Source organism: Geotrypetes seraphini, chromosome 3 (assembly GCF_902459505.1).
Source record: "Geotrypetes seraphini chromosome 3, aGeoSer1.1, whole genome shotgun sequence".
Classification (NCBI taxonomy): domain Eukaryota; kingdom Metazoa; phylum Chordata; class Amphibia; order Gymnophiona; family Dermophiidae; genus Geotrypetes; species Geotrypetes seraphini.
The window spans coordinates 12,886,060-12,909,099 of NC_047086.1; the positions used below are offsets into that span (position 1 = coordinate 12,886,060).

Sequence of the window (23,040 nt, forward strand, 5' to 3'; positions counted from 1 at the left end):
ACAGCAAAATGGTGGGCCTTCCCCTTCCGGGTGTATTCTGAGATGCACTGGGGAGGAGCCTAAGGTTATGCGTTTCCCTCAACAGCGACAGATGTCTACAGCGTAGGCAGCCTGCCTCGGGGTGTTTTTTTTTGTTTGTTTGTTTAAACCTGTATCCCGATTGTCTGGGATGCCTACAATCAGGATGCCTTTTATAGAATTTGGCCCTCAACTGCTTGCTGTGGTCATCTGTCCTTCCCATCAAATAAAGCATTTTTTCTCTGTTTGTCATGTTTTGATTTGCTACTGCTGCTGTTAAGAGTTTTAAATGTAACATTTTCTCTGATGGACAGACAGGACCTTTTTATAGGCATTAACTCTTCAATGTTAAACAAAGGCTTCTTTCTCTCTCTCAATTTTTTAGGCATTACCCAATTGGTTTGCTGTTTGACCTTCATGCATCAAATACAGGCCTACCATGGAACATCACAGTACACTTTAAGGTACAGTCACAGAATATTATCTTTGTCCAGTTTCCAAATAGGAAGGCCAGCCTGGGCTCTTGTGGAGCTTTCTTGATTTTTTTCTTTAGAGCATTCTAGCAACTTTTTCATCTATATAGTGATTTTATTCAAGTTACATTATGACTGGAAGTGTGGGGTATCAGAAAAGGTACAATATTCCTAGATAAAGCAATAATCTATCTTATTTCAGTAAACTTAAATACAATGCAACACAACTTCTTGTATTCTGCAATTTTCTACAAGGAATCAGTGCAGTTTAAGAGGATTTTACATTAATGACTTGAGGTTTAGAGATAAGTGAATTTAACATTGATGACTCTGGTTTAGAGATTAATGATAGATATTGGCGGAGACAAAGTCCAAGAACAGTGATAATGCTTGAAACTAGTATCAAAAATTGTTACCAGTTATACCTAGGAAGGGAGTTGAAAGTTCATGCTGGAGTCTGTTCACTGTACCATAACATCTTTGGTGAATGGTAGTCCTTCAATGGAAAATAGTGTATTAAAAGGAAGGAACGACAATTAAGTTCCCTTTAAGAACATAAGAATTGCTGCTGCTGGGTCGGACAAGTGGTCCATCGTGCTCAGCAGTCCGCTCACGCGGCGGCCCTTTGGTCAAAGACCAGTGTCCTATTTGAGTCTTGCCTTACCTGCGTATGTTCTGGTTCAGCAGGAACTTGTCTAACCTTGTCTTGAATTCCTGGAGGATGCTTTCCCCTATAACAGCATCTGGAAGAGCGTTCCAGATTGCTACCTCTCTGGGTGAAGAAGAACTTCCTTACGTTTGTACAGAATCTATCCCCTTTCAACTTTAGAGTGCGCCCTCTCGTTCTCTCCACCTTGGAGTGGGTGAACAATCTCTCTTTCTCTACTAAGTCTATTCCCTTCATTATCTTGAATGTTTCGATCATGTCCCCTCTCAGTCTCCTCTTTTCAAGGGTGAAGAGGCCCAGTTTCTCTAGCCTCTCATTGTTCGGCAACTCCTCCAGTCCCTTAACTATTTTTGTCGCTCTTCTCTGATTTAATATCAGTAGAACTTCTGGAGTGACCAGCAACTTCCTATACAGTAGGGTTTGTATGTTTGAAGTTAAGATGGCTACCATTTAAGTTTCCACCACACTTGGCAGCATTTTGTCTTGCTGATATGCAAGCTTGCTTAGGAAAAGTGACTCTTTGTGTTGTCATTCATTTGAAATAAACAAGAAAAGCTGGAATGAAGAATACTTTGTTATCATGGAAATGACCTAGTGTTCAGGGTTTATTGGGAATAAGAAACTTGGAATTATTTGTTTCATGTAGTCTTACTGAGCATACACCCCTTGGATAGATTACAATAAACATTAATAAAAAAAAAACCATAAACATACATAGCAAAGTACTGTTTCTTTATAACTGCTAAACTCTACTTCCCTGCACATCTCTGTCTCCAGAAATTGAGAGGACTGTTTCCTGAGTACACAGCTAAAAATTCTGTGAGTACATAAGAATAGTCTAACAGGGTCAGACCAGTGGTCCAGCCAATCTAGGTCACTAGGACCTGGGAAAAACCCAAATAGCAGTAACATTCCTTGCTACTGATCAGGGCAACCAATGGCTTTCCGCATGCCTGTCTCAATAACAGACCATGGACTTTTCCTTCAGGAAATTGTCCAAATCTTTCTTAAAACCAACTAAGCTATCTGCTCTTACCACAACCTGTGGCAAAGCATTCCAGAGCTTAACTATTCTCTGAGTGAAGAAATATTTCCTCCTATTCCTGTTCGTCAGGTAAGTCCCTCTTATTTTGTACCCTTCTCCTCCACTGCCAACTCCAGACTCCGTCCCTTCTTTCTTGCTGTGCCTTATGCCTGGAACAGGCTGCCTGAATTAATACATCATGCTGCATCCCTAGCAGCATTCAAATTCAAGCTAAAAGTCCACTTTTTAAAAACTGCTTTCAACTCTTAACTCCCACTCACTGCTGTCAGATACCCCAAACCCATTGTATCATTTTCTCTACCAGAATTTCCCTAACCCTGAGATATCCTGTCTATCTGTCCAAATTAGATTGTAAGCTCTTCTGTGCAGGGACCATCTACTGGATGTTATCTGTATAGCGCTGTGTACACCTTTCATCCGTATTCAACATGTATGCCTGAGATGAAGAATTCAGCTCGTATGTAGTTCCTGCGTAGGGACCTCTAACAGTTTGATATGTTGTGTTTTCCTAGTAGGAAGTGTGTTGATTTTTCTAGGGCCTGGTGCAATATTTGCACTGATGCTTTGTCACAGGTAGGGTTGTTGCAGTTTAAATCATGACAACATGGTATCTGCTCAGTCTTTTTTGCAGGGTTTTGTGTGGAGGAGTGATTTTGTAGTTAGAGATGCTGCCTCAGCTCTCGAAGGTTGGGGGTTCAATCTCGTCACTGCTCCTTGTGACCTTGGGCAAGTCACTTAACCCTCCATTGCCCACCAGGATAGATAAAGAAAATATTCAGAGTACCTGATTACTATTCAATGGATTTTAAATCGTTTTGAAATCCATAACCATATTTCAAAAAGTGTTTGCAGAGGAAGATGAATGTGGGAATACTTTTTGATTCTTCTTTTACTTTTAAGGACCAAATAAACTCTCTGGTTAAGAAATGTTTTTTCAGCTTACGAATGTTGAGGAAGGTCAGATCTCTTTTCCATCGATGTCATTTTTCTGTTTTGGTCCAATCGATTATATTATCCCGGTTAGATTATTGTAATGCCATTTTATTTTGGCATCACTAAGACCTGCCTTCAAAGACTGCAATTGATTCAGAATACGGCCGCGAAGTTGACCTCCCCCCCCCCCCCCCAGGAAGAAAGAGCAAATTCGACCATGTGACTCCTTTGCTTTTCTCTCCATTGGCTCCCGGTTTATTTCAGAATTCAGTTTAAGTGTTTATATATTGGCTTTAAGATTTTACGTGGTATCTTTGCTCCTCTTGTTCCTCTGCTATGGAATGTTTATAGATTTTCATATGCGAGAGGCATTCATCGATTTAAACTTTCTCTTCCTTCTAGAAAAGGAATTCAAGGAGTTAAGAATTTTAGCAACTCTCTGGCGTTTAAATTTCCCCAATTATGGAATGAACTTCCCCTAATTTTGAGGTGTCCCAGTTCCTTCCAACTCTTCCCGTAAACTTCTAAAAACTTTTTTATTCGCTAAACATTTTGAAAACTAACTCTCTTGTATTTCAGTTTACTTTATTTTTTTAATTTATTGTTAACCGCGTCGAGCTTCCTTTGGTTGAAGACCCGGTATATAAGGTTAAGCTTTAGTTTAGTTTAGTGTTCCTACGATGATACTAGAGTTTTAATATTTGTTTTTTTTGTATGCTGAATTATGTCCTAGCTTCATTATTGGGGAATGTAGTTTACAGAACTGGGAGTGATGGGTTTATATGAGTTTCTGCCCCATCCCCTTTAGCAGGTTTTCAGTGTATCCTTAATGAATATGCATGAAATAAGGAGGCAGTGCCTGCAAATTTATTATGCAAATCAGTCTCATGCATATTCATTGTGAGGATCCTGAAAGCCAGACTGGGTTGAGAAACATTGCTCTACATCCAGACTTCATTCCCATATGCAACAATTAATTGAATGGTGTTATCAAATACTTGTTTGATGTGGGGTATCTAAGGCATTTGGGACTTATAGTATCTGTTATTGACTGAGAGTACCCAAGAACGGGACTTGGGGGTAATAGTGGACAAGACAATGAAACCGTCAGCACAGTGAGCAGCGGCCGCTAAGAGAGCGAATAGAATGCTGGGTATAATCAAGAAAGGTATTACAACCAGAACAAAAGAAGTTATCCTGCCATTGTATCGGGCAATGGTGCGCCTGCATCTGGAGTACTGGTCCAGTATTGGTCACCGTACCTTAAGAAGGATATGGCGATACTCGAGAGGGTTCAGACGAGAGCGACACGTTTGATAAAGGGTATGGAAAACCTTTCATACGCTGAAAGATTAAAGAGACTGGGGCTTTTTTCGCTGGAGAGGCGGAGACATAGAGGGGATATGATAGAGACTTAGAAGATCATGAAGGGCATAGAGAAAGTGGAGAGGGACAGATTCTTCAAACTTTCAACAACTGCAAGAACGAGAGGGCATTCGGAAAAATTAAAGGGAACAGATTCAGAACCAATGCTAGGAAGTTCTTCTTCACCCAAAGGGTGGTGGACACCTGGAATGTGCTTCCAGAGGGTGTGATAGGACAGAGTACAGTATTGGGGTTCAAGAAGAGATTAGATGATTTCCTGAAGGAAAAAGGGATAGAAGGGTATAGATAGAGGATGATTATACAGGTCCTGGACCTGATGGGCTGCTGCGTGAGCGGACTGCTGGGCACGATGGACCTCTGGTCTAACCCAGCAGAGACACTTCTTATGTTCTTATGTTTTATGCTGATTTAAAGGGGGGAGAGGAGGAGACGGTTGTTATGACTTGCACCCCCCCCCCCCCAATATATGGGTTGCCTCCCCTGTGCTCTTTCCCACTCAAATAGTTTTGTCTAGTGATGCCTCTGCTGAAGGACCCTCCTGGATTAAGAAGCAGCACTTAGTTGCTAGGGCAGAAGTCGAGGATTTAGACTATTTAGTCTCCCTTTCTTTCCCCCCTTAGAGGATTTGGATAGGAGGTATTCTGGGATGAGAATGCTGATGTGCCTCTATTGTCCATGTCTTTCACAGATCAGAGTTGCCCTGCTTCATCTCTTAGGGTTTGGAGACCCTCATTTTGTTTGAGAATCAGCCTCCAGTGCCTTCTAGGACTTTTCTGTTAAATGTAGAATGGCAGTCTCTGGATGTGGCCCTAAAGATTGGCAGAGCTATGACCAGAAGTTCTGTTTGCGCTGGTTACAGGGTCACCAGGAAGACTATTCCTATAGAGAGTAGTGTGGAACTTAAGAATCCAGTATTTTTTATTTATTTTAAAAATTTCTTACTTGAAACATCCTACAACTTTGTTCGAGTTACAAAAGAACATTCATAATTAAAAAATATATCACAGTATAATAACATTCTTCAACAATAAATTAACATAAAAATCAGCTGTTTAAATTAGTTTCCTGAAGCTTAATAAAGATGAAGTCCACAACAATACGCCTTGAACTGCAAGCATTGACTGGAGGCCCTGTTGAAGAGGTGGTTTGAGGTTTCTGCTCTGGGCTTATAGGCAGCCATTTGTGGAGGCTATGTGACCAAAGAAGGTGCTGACTGAATGTTTATTGGTTATAGATATCCTGAAAACCCAACTGGCTTGGGATGTCCTCAAGGCTGTTCTAAGTAAACCACATTGGCCACTGTTGAATGCTGGATTTGATGAACCATGGTTTTCCTCAGCATGGCATTTTTTTTTGTTGCAGCGTAAGTTTGTTCAGAACTTGGTCCAGGTCTGAAAGCAACTGTGGTGGCCAAATTATTTCATGACTTGCTTATTTAGTTATTGCATAATATGCCTCGTTAGAAGTCTGTCTTTTGCAGGTATCTGGCTATGATTACTGCTTTGCTGCAGTGTTTTTCAGGAAGACTAAAAGACTGTCAGTGTACATGAAATCATTTTAGTTAGGACCCTGTTCTTTCTTCCAGTTACTTCATTTTGCTCAAAGGTGTTTGCCACTGACTTGTGTTGCTCGATTCCATGAAATCGTACACATCTTTCCCGGGGAATTTGCCTCCATTGAAATCTGATGCTTGGCATGACCACAAAGTCCTAAGAACTTAAGAATTGCCGCTGCTGGGTCAGACCAGTGGTCCATCATGCCCAGCAGTCCACTCACGCGGCAGCCCTCTGATCAAAGATCAGTGCCCTAACTGAGACCAGCCCTACCTGAGCACGTTCCGGTTCAGCAGGAACTTGTCTAACTTTGTCTCCGGGAGAGCGTTCCAGTTTTCTACTACTCTCTGGGTGAAGAAGAACTTCCTTACGTTTGTACGGAATCTAGTCCCTTTTAACTTTAGAGAGTGCCCTCTCGTTCTCCCTACCTCGGAGAGGGTGAACAACCTGTCTTTATCTACTAAGTCTATTCCCTTCATTATCTTGAATGTTTTGATCATGTCCCCTCTCAGTCTCCTCTTTTCAAGGGAGAAGAGGCCCAGTTTCTCCAATCTCTCGCTGTGCGGCAACTCCTCCAGTCCCTTAACCATTTTAGTCACTCTTCTCTGGACCTTTTCAGTAGTTTCATCCTTTATTTTCGTGATTATATGAGGCTGTGCAGCTTGTATAATAGTTGCTTTGTACCTGTTCCCTCTGGGCATAGGAATTGAATCATACGCCTTTTCAATGTTGCCTTTGTGACTTTAGCTCCGATAATGTCCATGTTTTATAGTTACTGGCCATGCTGGTATTAAGTCTTTTTTTTGTCAGCTGCTCTCTTTCTAATTCCTTCATGTTTTCCAAGACCTTGTGTGCTGCTGCTTCTGCCACAAAATCTCATTTCTAGCCCAATTTATGTGCCTGCTTTTTGCTTAGGTAACTCAATACCATATCAGAAATAATACCCCTGTATTTATGTTTTTAACAGCCGATCCTCAGCGGACTCTTAACTCATGCAATAGTAAATGCATGAGCCATCATCTTCATCAGATCATTTCTTCATAACATTTATAATTACAGTGGAACCTTGGTTTGCAAGCATAATTCATTCCAGAAGCATGCTTGTAAACCAAAGTGCTCGTATTTCAAAGCAACTTTCCCCATAGAAATTAATGGAAATGCAGACGATTCGTTCCACATCCCCCAAAGACCCTCCCCCCTTCCACCCACCCCACCACATCCTAGAAAGAACCCCCGAGGCCTCAGGCACGCTTCCATCCCACCCCCGGGAACCGGCTTCAAACCCCCCCGGAGAACCGGCATCACCCCTCGCCCATCTGCCCACCCACCCAAACATTTACCGCGATCGGGCACCGGCATGCAGCACCAACCCACAGGACGTGCCAGTGCCGAAAGAACCTGCCACCTGCCGCTGATCTCTGCTGGGCCTAGAGCATCTGCGCATGCTCAAGGCCTTCTGGCTCCTGCTCTCTCCAAGATTCTGAGATTCCCGGTTTCTCATTAGAATCTCGGAGAGAGCTGGAGCCAGAAGGCCTTGAGAATGCGCAGATGCTCAAGGGCCAGCAGAGATCAGCGTCAGGCTCTTTCGGCACCGGTACGTTCTTTGGGTTGGTGCTGCATGCTGGTGCCCGATTGCAGTAAGGGTTTGGGCAGACGGGCAATGCCGATTCTCGGGGGATGGGGGCTCACATATCAAGTCTCGCCAACGCTCAGTTTGTGAGGCAAGATTTGTGAGAGTGTTTTGCTCGTTTTGCAAAATACTTGCAAACCGCGTTACTTGCAAACGAAGGTTTGACTGTATTTTAATTTTTTTCAATAGTATTGTAAGTACTATTGAAAAATGATCTGATGAAGATGATGGCTCATGCATTTACGATTGCTGAGGATCGGCTGTTAAAAAACATAAATACAGCGATATTGTTTCTGATATGGTATTGAGTTGTATAACTCCTATGATTGAATCGCCAGTGAATATTGATCCTTTGCTTAGGTAAAGCAGGTATTTAAGAAGTGACTGTAGAGGGCCTAGTGAGTTTGTGTGGTATAACACATGGTTTCAATCTTCCTCTTAGAGTGATTTGGGGGACAGGAAATGCAGCTAAGAGTAGCTGAGGTAATTTGGGGAGCTCTAATATCCTCTATTTGAATAAACTGTTGGGGTGCCAGAAAATGTATGTGAAAAAGGGGAAGAGGGCGAACTTGGAATGAAAATGTTGGCATGAAAATTGGAGGATATTTTTAGATAAATCAGCCTCGGGGAAGAATAGACTGAATACATTGTTAACCAGCTCAAATGACCACTGAAGTGTTCAGACTGTAGTTTTGTGAAAAAATTTCAGCGGTTCAGAAATGCCTAGAATGGGTTCATGCTAAATGGTTGGATGATTCTGATGGTGTATCAGTTTCTCAGTTTGACTCACCAGCAGTTGCATTTGGTGAGGTGGTAAGATTAGAGCTCATGTCATTTAGAGAACTAGATAGAAATCATAGAGAGATGTTTACTGCCTGCTTTTAAAAGTAGATCAACTGGGTTAAGTCATGAGCTGTGCAAGTAAAAATAGGGCTTCTTATATGGCCTGAGGAGAAAAGTGTGCAAATATTCTTAGACTTTTATATTCAAACATCAGCTTAAGTTAGGCAAGTACGTTGTGTTTGAAGATCCGGTTGGTTGGTTTGGGTACCTGTGTGGATTGCAGGTTTGTTCACTTAATACACTGTTTCACTCTACAGAATTTCAGCGGTTTACAACTTACAACATTAAAATAAATAAACTACCTCAAAGGGTACCCCAGATAAGAACCCCATAAAAACTTGGTCTTGATCTAATAATGCTCTCTGTCCTCGCAGTTCTCAGATGTTTAATTTTTGTCTCCTTCCTCTAATACAGTCCCATAGGCCTGCTGAAACATTCAGGCCTTCAAACACTTTCTAAATCGAGCTAAAGATAATTCTTTCCTCAGATCTTGTGGAAGAGAAGTCCAATTACGGGTGCAGCAACATTCCAATTTTGCATTTTTAACTATCGTAACGTCAAGAGAGAAGCCTGTCTTGAACCAAATTCACTTGAGGGCTTAGAAGGTTTTACCAAATTATATCGAATAATAATTGGTTGATCTGAATGCAATACAGTTGCCATTATTTTAAATCTGATACGGTAGTTGACTGGCAACCAGTGACTACGCACCAATAATGGGGTGACAGCAGCTATCGTTGACCAACCAAATAGCAATATTCTGAAGGGTTTGAAATTTAGTCAAATTTCTCTTTGTAAGTCCAATAAGCAATGCATTTGCATAGACATAAACAGTGACTCTGTTAACTAATCAACAAAAGATAATGTGGCATCAATTATTACCCCCCCAAATATTTAAATGCTGGCACTACAGGCAACGTCTTTCCCAACAGACAAACAGATGATGATGATGAAAACCCCAGCAAACCACGGTCTTTCAAGACTCAGTGACATACGATGGTCTTTCAGCCAACTTTCTACCGCAATTCGCACAGTGGTTAGAGCTACATCCTCAGCACCCTGAAATTGTGGGTTCAAATCCCAAGCTGCACAATGTGACCCTGGGCAAGTCGCTTAATCCCCCATTGCCCCAGGTACATTAGATAGATTGGGAGCCCACCAGGGCAGACAGGGAAAAAAATGCTTGAGTGACTGAATGTAAACCACTTAGACTATAAGTGGTATATAAATAAATAGATCCTCATCAAATGCTTGTTGAAAGAGTTGTCTTTAAAATCTTTTTAAAAGCAGGCATAGATCTAATTGCCTGAAATGGCTGTTCATTCCATAACTTAAGCCCTTCTACATTAAAAATTGTCATTCTGTATTACTCAAGTCCGTTCAGTCGAAATGAAGAAGTGTAAAGATTGTATAGGATAAAGAACGTGTGAACTATTGGAGATAGCTGGTGAAATATTTGTCAAAACTTTAAACCCAAGTAGCAAGTTGTTTAAGTTTCTTGTTTTGATTTCATCATATTTAGCACATGCCCATTGGTCCGAAGAAAGTCTGGATGAGTTAAAATGATGATCTTCATTTATAATAGCACAAAGTTCTCTGGGAGCAAGAAGCTAATCTTTAAATGATTGAGTACTTCAAAACTAAGCACTTCCTTTATAGGGTAATTGTAAAGCAAATGTTTGGAAGAGTCGTCCTTCAGTAATTTACTTGGGACAGCAACATTTCTTCTACAGGCATTATGGCTCCTAAAGGATTTAAGAATTACACTTGTTACACCCAGTAGCTTTGTTGTAATTTGTTCGTTTTAGTTCATTAAAACTATGTGTAGAACAATCTTAAAATCTTTTTGGTTTACATCGAGGACAAGCAGGTCTGTGACTACTCACGTATGGACAATGTCATCAACAGAGCTTGGCATAGGAAGAAATAACCTAGCAACTTTTTCCAGATTCACTGTGCATGTGTACCGCCGGTTCTGCATGCTGCCGTCACGTGGAACTTCCATCTAATCTTTTTTGCTGCACTCGCCTTAAAGCCTTAATTTCAGTTTTTGTGGTCATAGTTGCTCTTTAAGTCCTGTTGTATGGGTTTCTTTGTGTGAATTTGAGTTCAGAGTTGCCTTTCTTTTTTCACATTAGCTCTATCTGGACTGTTTAGGCCTCGAGCTCTTATAGTAGCATAGTGAATGATGACAAATAGAAACATGACGGCAGATAAAGGACAAATGGCCCATCTAGTCTGCCCATCCACAGTAACCATTATCTCTTTCGCTCTCTGAGAGATCCCACGTGCCTATCCCAGGCTCTCTTGAATTGGACAGAGTGGATGGACCTGTGTGGTCCATCCACTCTGCCCAACAGTCAAATTAATTATCAAGGCAATTTTACTTGTTAAGTTCCACTATAAGATGTCTTTCTTCCCTCTGAGATATGCAAGACCTGCACTCAGATGATACGTGCTCCTGATCCATCCCTGCCATTTTCGGGGCTCAGTCCGTAAAAAAAGCATACTCTGCACTGGTCCTACTTCCTCAGCTACTGAGGTGCTGTAAAAATTGACTCCAGCCCCTCCTGATCTGTTTTCCCACTAATGGGATACAGACCGTAAAAGTCCGTCCAGCATGGGCTATATTACCCCACTGCTGGAATTGCCATCAAAGCTAACTCCAGCCCATCCTGATAAGTCTTGCCATATATGGGACGCAGATCGTAGAAGTCTGTCTGGCATTGGCATTGCCATTTATAAGTACCACTTTTGCGTGTCATTTACGAAGTTCTAGCTGTTGATCTGTCAAGTTATGTTTCATTACTATCCTCTTTCTATTCAGGGATCCTCTGTGTCTATCTCACACATTTTTGAACTCAGTCACTGTGTTTGTCTCCACTGGGAGGTCATTCCAGGCATCCATCACCTCCCTCTCTGTGACAAGGTACTTTCTAATAATATTCCTGAGAGCCCCCTTGTAAGCTAAATTCATATCCTCTAGTTCTACCACCTTTCCTGCTCTGAAAAAGGGTTTGTATATGAATACCTCTCAAATGTTTGAATGTCTATATCGTATCACTCCTATTTCTCCTTTTCTTCAGGGTGTACATGTTCAGGTCATCAAGTCTCTCCTCGTATATCTTGTGGTGTAAACCCCAAAGCATTGTCATTGCTTTTCTCTGAACCGCTTCATCTTTTTATGTTCTTAGCAAGATACGGCCTCCAAAACTGAATACAATACTCCAAGCGGGGCTTCACCAATGACTTGTACACCTCCATCAATGACTTGTACAACTTCATTCTTTTGCTGGTTATACCTCTCTATGCAGCCCAACATTCTTTTGACCTCAGCCATGTCACATTGTTTCATTACCTTGAGATCCACAGACACCATCACCCCGAGGTCTCTCTCCTAAGCTGTGCTCATCAGTCTCTCTTCTTCTATCTCATACATATCCTTTAGGTTTCTGTACCTCAAGTGCATCACTCTGCACTGTTCTTCACATTACATTTTAACTGCCAGACCTTTGACCATTCTTCTGATTTTTGAAGACACCTTCTCATGACAGGGTATCCACCCTATTGGCTTTCGTATCAACCACAAAAAGGCAAACTTTTCCTTCTAACCCTTTGGCGATGTCTCTCACAAAGATATTAAACAAAATCGACCCCAGTACCGATCTGTGAGGCATTCCACTACTTACCTGTCTCCAGGCTAAAACTTTTCTAGTCTGTGGGTTACCTAAATTGATTGGAGTCCAGTGTACCTTGAATAATAGAACTCAGGAAAATTGGTGGCCAGAGGCCATTGGAGTTTCTTAAAATAATAAATGCCCTGAAAGCCCTGCTTAGATACCCAGGAAGGTATAAGGCTTCTCCTTAGGACCCCACTATAGCTGGCAGTTATTATTAGTCTATAACCTTATGGGTATAGTGACCTTGTGAATACTGCTTTTAATTAAGAATATCACTTAACTGCCCATAGAATTTTAGATTTTAAACCTCTGAACATCAAGTTTCATTCTGACCGTATGAAACAGAATCCCAATTTACTGTCTTTTGGTATTTGTTCCTATGCACTGCCATGACGATAAATATAGTCAACTGAGAATTGGCTAACACTCTTAATCCCTTGGGGGGAATGTTTGGAAAAAAAAAAAAAAAATTACTTTAAATAATGGACAACAGTATGAGCCCTTCAAGTACAAACGAGGGATTTGGGCTCGGGCAGTAATTCATAGGTGACCAGCACCAGACATAAGTCTAAATAAGAACTGCCCATTACATCATTTAGTTCTGTTTTATATATATATATATATAAAATTTAAATAGTATTCAAACATTCACACCAGGGAAAAAGGAAAAATGAAAAAATAACAAAGATGTGTATGATAAAAATAAGTGAACTCCCAAAACGTCATAGAGTTTAAAGTTCTTAAAGTGCAAATGCTGACAAAAAATTCATGCTAAGATAATTCTATAAAACCATATCATAAATATTTAATAAAAATTCATGCAAAAATTCATATTATAAAGTTGATACCAAAAATCCAATTTCATGTCCATATACGGTACTCAATAAATAAATATACAGTTCATACATTTAATCGTAAATAATATTTATCCTGTGCAAAGTTCGTATTCCCTTATGGCAGTTCGTAACGCCAGTTAGTTTATAAAAAAACTTCATGCGGGACTATTGTGCACAAAAGAAAACTTGATTGAATCCAATAAGAAATAAATACTGCATGTGGAGATTTGATATCATCATGCAAAGTTCATATTCCTTTGTGGTAATTCATAACACCACTCAATGTCTGAAAAAATTCATCCAGGACTATTGTACAAGAAGAAATACTTAGCTGAATCCTGAAAGAAAGACATTCTGCCTGTAGAAATAGATATCACCCCTCGACAGAGCTCCGTTTCGCCACCTTCATCAGAAGCGGAGATCGCTAAAGAAAAGGCGACAGGATCTAATCAAATCCGTCAGGATCTGTCAGGATTTTCCATTGATAAATATATTCAAACATCAAACAAAATCTCCAGTTGCGCTTTAAAGGATTTCCTAGCTGGAACTAGACAAGGAGAGAGAGAAACAACCACAGAGAAGCTGTGACCATAAAACCATTAACCATGCCTGCATTTTGACTGGAAGTTTCCAGGTTTACCAAGTTTTATTTAAAATTCAATAAATCGTTTAATCACACTTCAAAGCGATGAACCATAATAAACATTTTACAACATTATGGGGGACCAGATAAGTGGCGTACAAAAGTGCTGTTTTAATTTTTGTACACCGCTCAGAAGTCCGATTGAGCGAACAAATTTTAAATAAACTTGGAAACTTCTTGGATCTAAATAATGCTTACACTCACATTCAGATATATCCAAATATAGGAGGTATCTGTAATTTGTCTTGGGGAAACACCACTGCAGTTTTACCTTGCATCAGAGCTGCAAGTATTCACGAAGTAAATAGCTGGCAGTGGTCAGTGGTTGTTTTGACTGCTGTTGGTATTCCCAAATATTCAATGCTGGATCACAGGAGCATTGAATATCTGGCGTTTGGTGGCCAGATAAAACTTATTCAGTTAAGTGCTGACTCCACCTTGAAATGCCTGTAGACTAGTTGGTTTCATTTGAGATGCTATATGTAGCTACAGAGTATGCCCAGTTAGTCCTAGACAATTGATTTAAATAACTAGAAGCTATTCCTGGACGTTTACATTGTTTTGAATATTACCTCATTGCAGGATATCTACATGCGCTGGGTTGCACATATTGTTTTTTGTTGTTTTTTTTTTTTAATAATCTTTATTCATTTTAAAATAATTTCAATAAGTGAAGAATAATAAATAAAACATTTACACTATAGACATCACTTAAAATATTACAAGATTCTTACAGACCAATAACCCTCCCACCCAAATTATTCTTTATCATTCAAGAATCTATAGATCTATCATAATTCCATAATTAACTACATATTTTAAACATAAAATTACACATTTATCCACTTAGACATATTTAAACTTATAAACCACCCTGTCCCCATCCATAATATATGTGGAGGGGCATAATCAAAAAAAGGGTCTAAGTCCCCTTTTGGCCTAAGTCCTTAAACATTCAAAGCAGAAGCAGGGAAAGTGTCCATAACCAAAACAAACGTCCTTGTTTTGATTATGGCCTTCCTCTGCCTAAATGCCCAATCTCTACTACGTCTAAAAGTACAACCACACCATGTCTACACTTTTCAGCCATAATGAAACAAAAAAACGCCTAAGCCACAAACGTCCAACAGAAGGGCTTTTAGGCGAAGGAGGAGCCAGTCCTTCACCTAAAAGCTGGATTCTGTAACCGGTGTCTGTCAAAAACAACACTGGTTACAGAATCCCCCCCCACAACCATCCAGGCAGGAGGGTGCCCAAGCCCTCCTGCCATGTCAAACACGACCCCCTCCCCCCCCCCCGACAACATCGGGGCAAGAGGGAGCCCAAGCCCTCTTGCCCTGCCGATTAACATCGAGCCAGGAGAGAGCCCAAGCTCTCCTGGCCCCAGTGACCACCCCCCCCCAACCGCGACTGGCTTGGGCCAGGAGGGAGCCCAAGCCCTCCTGGCCCTGGCGACTCCCCCCCCCCCCCGCTGCTACTCGATTGGGCCAGAAGGGAGCCCAAGCCCTCCTGGCCCTGGCGACCCCCCCCCACCGCTATTCGATTGGGCCAGGAGGGAGCCCAAGCCCTCCTGGCCCCGGCGACCCCCTACCCCCACCCCCCACTACATTACGGGCAGGAGGGATCCCAGGCCCTCCTGCCCTCGACGAATCCCCCTCCCCCCAAAGTCTGCCCCCCCCCCAGAACCCCCGATCGGCCCCCCCCCCCAGCCGACCCGTGACCTCCTGGCCGACCCCGCGACCCCCCAACCCCCTTAACCTTTTCCTATCATGTATCCCGGATGACGGGACATTCCAAAAATGACATAGACAGTGGATAAACAGTCTGTATGGACTAATAAAGAGCCAGGAACACAAAATATTTGAATTTACAGACTTATGACTTATTTACATTATGTTTACAATAGCCGTAAATGAAAACGGTGAATAATACAAAACTTTGCTAAAATAATTACGATTGGAACCAGCGTAACATAAAATTTATTACGATAAGAAAAGGTTAATGGACCCTATCCATGCAGTGGATTCAGTCTACACGAAATATCCGAAGACAATATGAAATGCTTTAAAAGCTTTCAGAGATCGTTAGTTCAACAATGGGCCATTTCTTATGGAATGTATCTGAGCTGCCTATTTGGCAGATAAAGTAAATCAAGTACTGTAACTCCACAAGTGACACTGGGAAACAATAAGTTGTCTAAGATTTTTTGAGTGAGGAACACTCTCAATAGACCTCTTAGCTACTCCTTTCAACAAGAAAGTACCCCAGTTTTGTTTCAGGATAAGGTCATCTGGGGAAACTAGCCTTGGACGCTGCCTTTCTGCACGGGGGGGGGGGGGGGTGTTAGGGTCTTCTGTGTGGGAATCCTGCAATGAGGATTATGTAGCAACCTAAGGACAGTGCCAAGCAGACTTCTGTGGTCTATGTTCCAGAAAAGCCAAAGAGAGTCAATTTAATCATAAATTAATGAGTGTGTGTGTTGGGCATATTGGCTGAACTGTTCAGGTCTTTAATGCTGTCATTACTATTTTACCACCTAGAATTGTAAGATAGTGTGGTTAAGAAATTTTTAAAATTAATAAATATATTGAAGCTCAAGGAAAATTAGGAAACCACAATTTTATTAGCCAAGTAAGGTGTGGTTTCTGCTTCTGCTGGACCTTTCATCATGAGTCTTATGAGACTAGAATGTTTTCGAACATTGATATTCAAGAGTGGGGCACACTGTTGCATCCTGATATGGAGTCCCAAGCCCTCATAAATTAGATCTGGAGAGACAGACATTGGTTTCCCCAAACTTACCTAATAGTGCCTCACAGATCTTGCTAGTAACCTGGAAGGATTCCACCAAAATGGAGGTTTACTGTCTGGTGTGAGGGTGAGGCCAAAGATCCCTTCACTTGCTCTATACAAGAAAAACTGTTTGAATACATTCTTAAGGTCTTAAGACCAACTCTGTAGTGGTATGTGTTGGTGCAATTGGAGCTTATTTGGTAGAAGGTAAACCCATCTGTGTATATAGCCTTTAAGTTCACTTTGTTCTGGTCTTGCTACTTAAAAACCTCCCATCAAGTCTCCTCTAGTCTCATAGGATCTCAACGTTTTCTTATCAGGCGATGAAAGCTCCATTTGAGCCACTAAATATCTACCATTTGAAGTACCTGCTCCAGAAAGTTTTATTTGTAATGGTGGTTACTTCAGCTCCATGTCCTAGTGATTGATTCACCTTACACTAGTGTGGTTCTGCACATCCATCCAAAGTTCCTTCCTAAGGTTGTGTTGGAATTCCATCTTAACCAGCCAATAGACCTTTCAACATTTTTCCAAAAGCATACTATATACTGAAAGAGATCCTTAGCCATAGAAAGTCCATCAGCTTTTTTATTCTTTTCATCAAAATAGGATGGGGCTGCTTTTGGTAGACACACTCTTTGCACTTAATTTGCCAACTGCATTTTCTTCACTTATGCCCAGGCTGGACTGACTCTTGTGGGTCATGCCATGACTCATAATGTCGGCACGATGGCTGTATTAGTAGCCCATTTGAGATCAGCTATCAAAGAGCTGCAACAGATTTCCACCTATTGTTTAGGCTAGACAGACCTGCAAGAATTCCAACTCCATCCCTCCTCTTTCAGTTCTATGCCCCCTCCTGCTCACAAAAAAAGGAAAAAGATAAAAACATCCTTTTGCCAGCAAAATAATTTGGTTTCTTCCTCTTGTGTTCTTTTTTCAGTGTGAAGGCATCTTGTAGCTAGGGCATTGCATACATGAGGATTCATGGTCCTGAATGTCCTTGTGGAAAACAAAGTTCCTTAACCTGTATTACGTGTGCTCTGAGGATAGCAAGACAATTCTCCCAACCCTCTCATTTCCCCAAGGTATGGTATTCCCCAAGGTATTAGTGGACAACGGAGGTCTGTTTGTCAGCAGCAAGTAGAAACTGTGGTGCCCATGCATGGCGAACCTACCAAAGCCTGGGAAAAGTTGCTGGATGCAGCTTCCTGCTCTGGGCCGGTATTTGAAGATTCAAGTCCTGCTGTCCTCAGAGAACATCTTACTGGTAAGTAACTTTGTTCTCCTTTCATTTTATTTAGAATTTCCCAGAGAGAGACCTCCTTCATTGTCCCTCCAAAGACGTAATTGAAGCTCATTTCATGTCTTGTGTGAAAGAAGCTGATGCTTTAAAACATAAAGGCCAAGTGATAAATGAGATGCAGAAGAAAGATCACAAGCAGCTCTGGATGGGTTTACAGAATGGTAAGTCTAGCATCATTCTTTTATTTCATTTGTTGGTTTATAATAAATTATTGTATTTATTTTCATAGATTTGCAAGTTTAAGAACATAAGATTTGCCGCTGCTGGGTCAGACCAGTGGTCCATCGTGCCCAGCAGTCCGCTCATTCGGCGGCCCTTAGGTCAAAGACCAGTGCCCTAACTGAGACTAGCCTTACCTGCGTATGTTCTGGTCCAGCAGGAACTTATCTAACCTTTTCTTGAATCTCTGAACGGTGCTTTCCCCTATAACAGCCTCTGGAAGAGCGTTCCAGATTTCTACCACTTTCTACTGTCTAAAAATATTACAATTAAAAGTGCATTAATGTTGACTTTGTTTCATTAATGTACAACAGTGTCTCTCAAACTGTGTGTCAAGGCACAGTGGTGTGTGAAGAGATTCCAGAATTTTACTTTAATTTAAAAAAATTCCCTTCATACTGTAAATATACACTAGAATAGATGACATGTACATCGTATATACAAGAGTCTGTCAATGTTATGAGCGTCTGTGTGCATAAGGATAGAACCGCCCAGACAAGCATCATTCTTTGATGTGATTGGTCCTTGAAAACTGATGGCAAGTCATTTTATTTTTTTTATGCAGTAGGTAACCTAACTTGAGCAACAAAGCAATCAAGGCTTTGTTACCATCTGGATCTTCATATCTTTGTGAACTTGGATTTTCAGCTCTGACAGAAATTAAATTGAAAAAAAAAGAGAATGCCTGCAGATGGTGGATGATTAAATGCGTGTTTACTTGTCAACTATCGCGTTGCATTTTGAGTTAGTTTGCACTCAAGAACAAGCACATCCATTGCATTGATTAGGAATTCTATTCTATCTACTTTAGTTTCACCGTTGTTGCAATTACCCATACATAGCTTAAAGAACTTTAAATAAATAACTCTCAAAGTTAATTTTTGTTGGTTTTCCAATTTTATAATTTCAGTTATAATGTGCTACGAAAAAAATTTGCTGGGTTTAGTGTGCCACGAGAAACATTTGCTCTGTATAGTGTTCCAGAGCTAAAAAGGTTTGAGAGAGACTGATATATGATATTCTCTACACTTTTCTTGGTTGTAGAAATATTCAAGAATTAGGAAACGGGGAGTGTGGACTGAAAGGCAAACAAGATGGCTGCGTGAGCTTATTGGTCTGTGCTTGAACTCCCCTTAAGCTTCTTTATATTGCCCATGATTTGCCAGAATTGCTGTAAATCTCAGGTGGTGATGGTGACAGATGGGGGGGGGGGCAACAAGGCTAACTTGGCATGCACTTTAACATCAGACCTAAAAAGGCATAGGCTGACCCACTTCCAGAGAAGTTAGTGTTTAGCTAGAAACAGCTGTCCTTGGGCACCATGATGGCAGAACTACTGGCGATTAAGGTTATGATGAAGCAACAGCTTGAGGCATTCAGTAGAATGAAGAGATCAGAAGAGGCAGTCTTTAAATTAGAGAAATGGGATTGGCAAACTCAGTTTAAAGTGTAATAATTCAGCTTAATGATTTTGAGGATCTGGTTAACAGTAGTCATAGAAACATAGAGTATGATGGCAGAAAAGGGCCGTTGGCCCAACAAGTCTGCCCACTCGAAGAACCCTCCCTCAACAAGAACCCTCCCTCTGAGAATTTCCCGGAGCGAACCCACTCCAAGAACCCTTCCTCAACAAGAACTCTCTTTTTTAAGCATTTCCCCGAAGCGAACCTACATGTTTATCTCATCGTCCCTTAAAGTCGAGTGCGTTACTGGCCTCAACTACTTGACGTGGAAGACCATTCCATCAATCAACCACTCTTTCGGTGAAGAAGTATTTCCTGATGTCACCATGAAATCTCCCACCCTTGAGTTTGAGCCGATGCCCTCTGGTTGCCGTGGGACCCATAAGGAAGAAGATATCTTCCTCCACCTCAATACGGCCCGTAAGATATTTGAATGTCTCTATCATGTCACCCCTTTCTCTGCGTTCTTCGAGAGAATATAACTGCAGCAGAAATATGAGTCTTGTGTTTGCTTAAGGGTGTAGAAGGAGTGAACACAGGTGGCTGTTTGAAGCAGACATTACCCATTTTGTTGGGACTCACCTTCTCTCTAGCCCTAGAAGTTGGATCCCATCTGGCAAGTGAAAGAAGATGGTGAAGCTATGGAAGTTGTAGTATAGCTTCTTCGATATTTCCATGTGCAAGCTATCCTGATTGCTGCCCGTGAGCAATCTTTGATGGCGGTGAATAGACAAGAGCTCCTAATTTTACAAGATTTCTGTCTGCAAAAGCAAGAAAAAGCAGAAGTCCATCTTCAGCCGAAATGAATGGCTGTGCAATATGGACTGTTAAACCCGGCACATAGGATTGTCACCTGAAATAATCAAACATGACAAAATTGAAGATCTGTGTTCCTTCATCGCCACGCATATGGATAGCTCTGGTATCTGATGTACGTGTTGCTTTTTGTATAGTCTCTTTTATTTAGTAAATATTGTTTGGTGAGGTTTGCCCTACTATAAGTGTAAACTATATGCTAATTAGAGTTTTGAAATATTGAACTATTCTAATATCAATAACCATAAATCTCAAATTCTCAAAACAGTCATTAATTGTAGACTGTAAAGCTAAATAGTGCCTGTGAACGTATCTTGAATATCAGTCCACTCCTGGCGGAGCCGTTTCAGCTTTGTCCGGGGAATGCCCAAGGACTGAGGCGTCACAAATGCAGCTAAAATAATCCACTCACTAATGCTTCTTCCAGGCACTATTTAGCTTTACAGACTACAATTAATGGCTGGTTTGAGAATTTGAGATTTATGGTTATTCAATTTATGGTTGTTGATATTAGAATATTTCAATAGTGAAGAAATGAGACATATTGATGAAAAATTCTATAAGAAAAGAAACTTTAAAAAAGAGATTGAGATAAAGTATAAAAAAAGAAAAAACAGTGATTTATTAGAAACACACAACACTTAGGGCTCCTTTTACTAAGCTGTGATAGCGTTTTTAGCGCACGCAGGATTTTAGCGTGCGCCACACGGCTAGAACGAACGCCAGCTCAATGCTGGCGTTAAGGTCTAGCGCGCTAAGCGCACGCTAAAACCGCTATCGCAGCTTGATAAAAGGAGCCCTTAATTAGTTTATTGATTTAAGTAGCACACTCACATATGAGGTGGTAGTTTCTAATGTTCATGAGAGATTTTATAGGGTCCCTAATTGGAGCAGGTTTCTGAGACCCTTTTTCCTCTCATTTAACTAACATCTATTTCTTAGTTCAGAATAAGCCAAGGACATAATTTGAGGTTGAGGGGTGGTAGACTCAAGAGCAATGTAAGGAAATTCTTCTTTATGGAGAGGGTGGTGGATGCCTGGAATACGTTCCCGAGAGAGGTGGTGGAGAGGAAAACGGTGACAGAGTTCAAAAAAGAGTGGGATGAACGCAGAGGATTTTGAATCAGAAAATAATAGTAAATATTGAAGAACTAAGGCCAGGACTGGGCAGACTTGCACGGTCTGTGTCTGTATATGGCTGTTTGGGGGAGGATGGGCTGCGGAGGGCATCAATGGCTGGGAGGGTGTAGATGGGCTGGAGTGAGCTTTGTCGGAGACTTCAGGAGTTGGAACCTAAGAACAGTACCAGGCAGAGCTTTGGATTCTTGCCCAGAAATGGGTAAGAAGAAGAAAAAAAAAAACACTACGAATTTTTAGATTGAATCAAGTTGGGCAGACTAGATGGACCATTCGGGTCTTTATCTGCCATCATCTACTATGTTACTATGTAAGTGTAATTTGTATCCACACATGAAGGGAAATTGGCAAATGCAAACTAATATAATAAAGCCCTCGTGTTATGTGTTAATGATGCTTTCAATATAAATATGAATTAGTGGTTGTCTGATATATGCTCAAAGACTACATGAGGTGTTTAGCCTCACTTTAGGTCTCGCCAACCAATCATTGCATGTGATACGGAATTTGAATAATTCATATAAACAGTTCAAAAAGTCAAAAATAATCCTAACCAACTTGTCTTGGAAGATGATGCTTGTAGAATCCGTGTCTGGATTTGCATCAGCTCCTAATGCTGTCTCTAGGGTTGTATATGAATAGGAGCCTCCTGAAGTTTGGGTGTTGATGGAATTTGATGTATGTATTTGTCATAGTATATCTATGTTCATTTTTCACTGAGTAGTTGAGACATGGGGGAAGCCACTGCTTGCCCTGGATCGGTAGCATGGAATGTTGCTACTCTTTGGGATTCTAGAATCTTGTTTCTCTCTGGGTATCCGGAATCTTGCTATTCTTTGAGATTCTGTATGGAATGTTGCTACTCTTTGGGATTCTAGAATCTTGTTACTCTCTGGGTATCCGGAATCTTGCTATTCTTTGAGATTCTGTATGGAATGTTGCTACTCTCTGGGATTCCGGAATCTTGCTATTCTTTGAGATTCTGTATGGAATGTTGCTACTTTTTAGGATTCTAGAATCTTGTTACTCGCTGGGTTTCCGGAATCTTGCTATTCTTTGAGATTCTGTATGGAATATTGCTACTCTCTGGGATTCTGGAATCTTGCTATTCTTTGAGATTCTGTATGGAATGTTGCTACTCTTTGGGATTCTAGAATCTTGTTACTCTCTGGGATTCTGGAATCTTGCTATTCTTTGAGATTCTGTATGGAATGTTGCTACTCTCTGGGATTCCGGAATCTTGCTATTTTTTGAGATTCTGTATGGAATGTTGCTACTTTCTGGGATTCCGGAATCTTGCTATTCTTTGAGATTCTGTATGGAATGTTGCTACTTTTTAGGATTCTAGAATCTTGTTACTTGCTGGGTTTCCGGAATCTTGCTATTCTTTGAGATTCTGTATGGAATGTTGCTACTCTCTGGGATTCAGGAATCTTGCTATTCTTTGAGATTCTGTATGGAATGTTGCTACTCGTTGGGATTCTAGAATCTTGTTACTCTCTGGGATTCTGGAATCTTGCTATTCTTTGAGATTCTGTATGGAATGTTGCTACTCTTTGGGATTCTAGAATCTTGTTACTCTCTGGGATTCTGGAATCT

At 41.0% G+C, this 23,040-nt stretch overlaps 1 protein-coding gene across 3 annotated transcripts in view; it reads left to right on the plus strand.

Annotated features, from left to right (window-relative positions):
• The window catches only part of ATG5 (autophagy related 5), a 204,562-nt gene that overhangs the window by 54,782 nt on the left and 126,740 nt on the right, over positions 1 to 23,040 (plus strand). For all 3 annotated transcript variants that reach the window (XM_033939707.1, XM_033939709.1, XM_033939708.1), the window contains exons 4-5: positions 404 to 482; positions 17,805 to 17,967. In XM_033939707.1, coding sequence (XP_033795598.1) covers positions 404 to 482; positions 17,805 to 17,967 — 242 coding nt within the window. The remainder of the gene's footprint in view (positions 1 to 403; positions 483 to 17,804; positions 17,968 to 23,040) is intronic.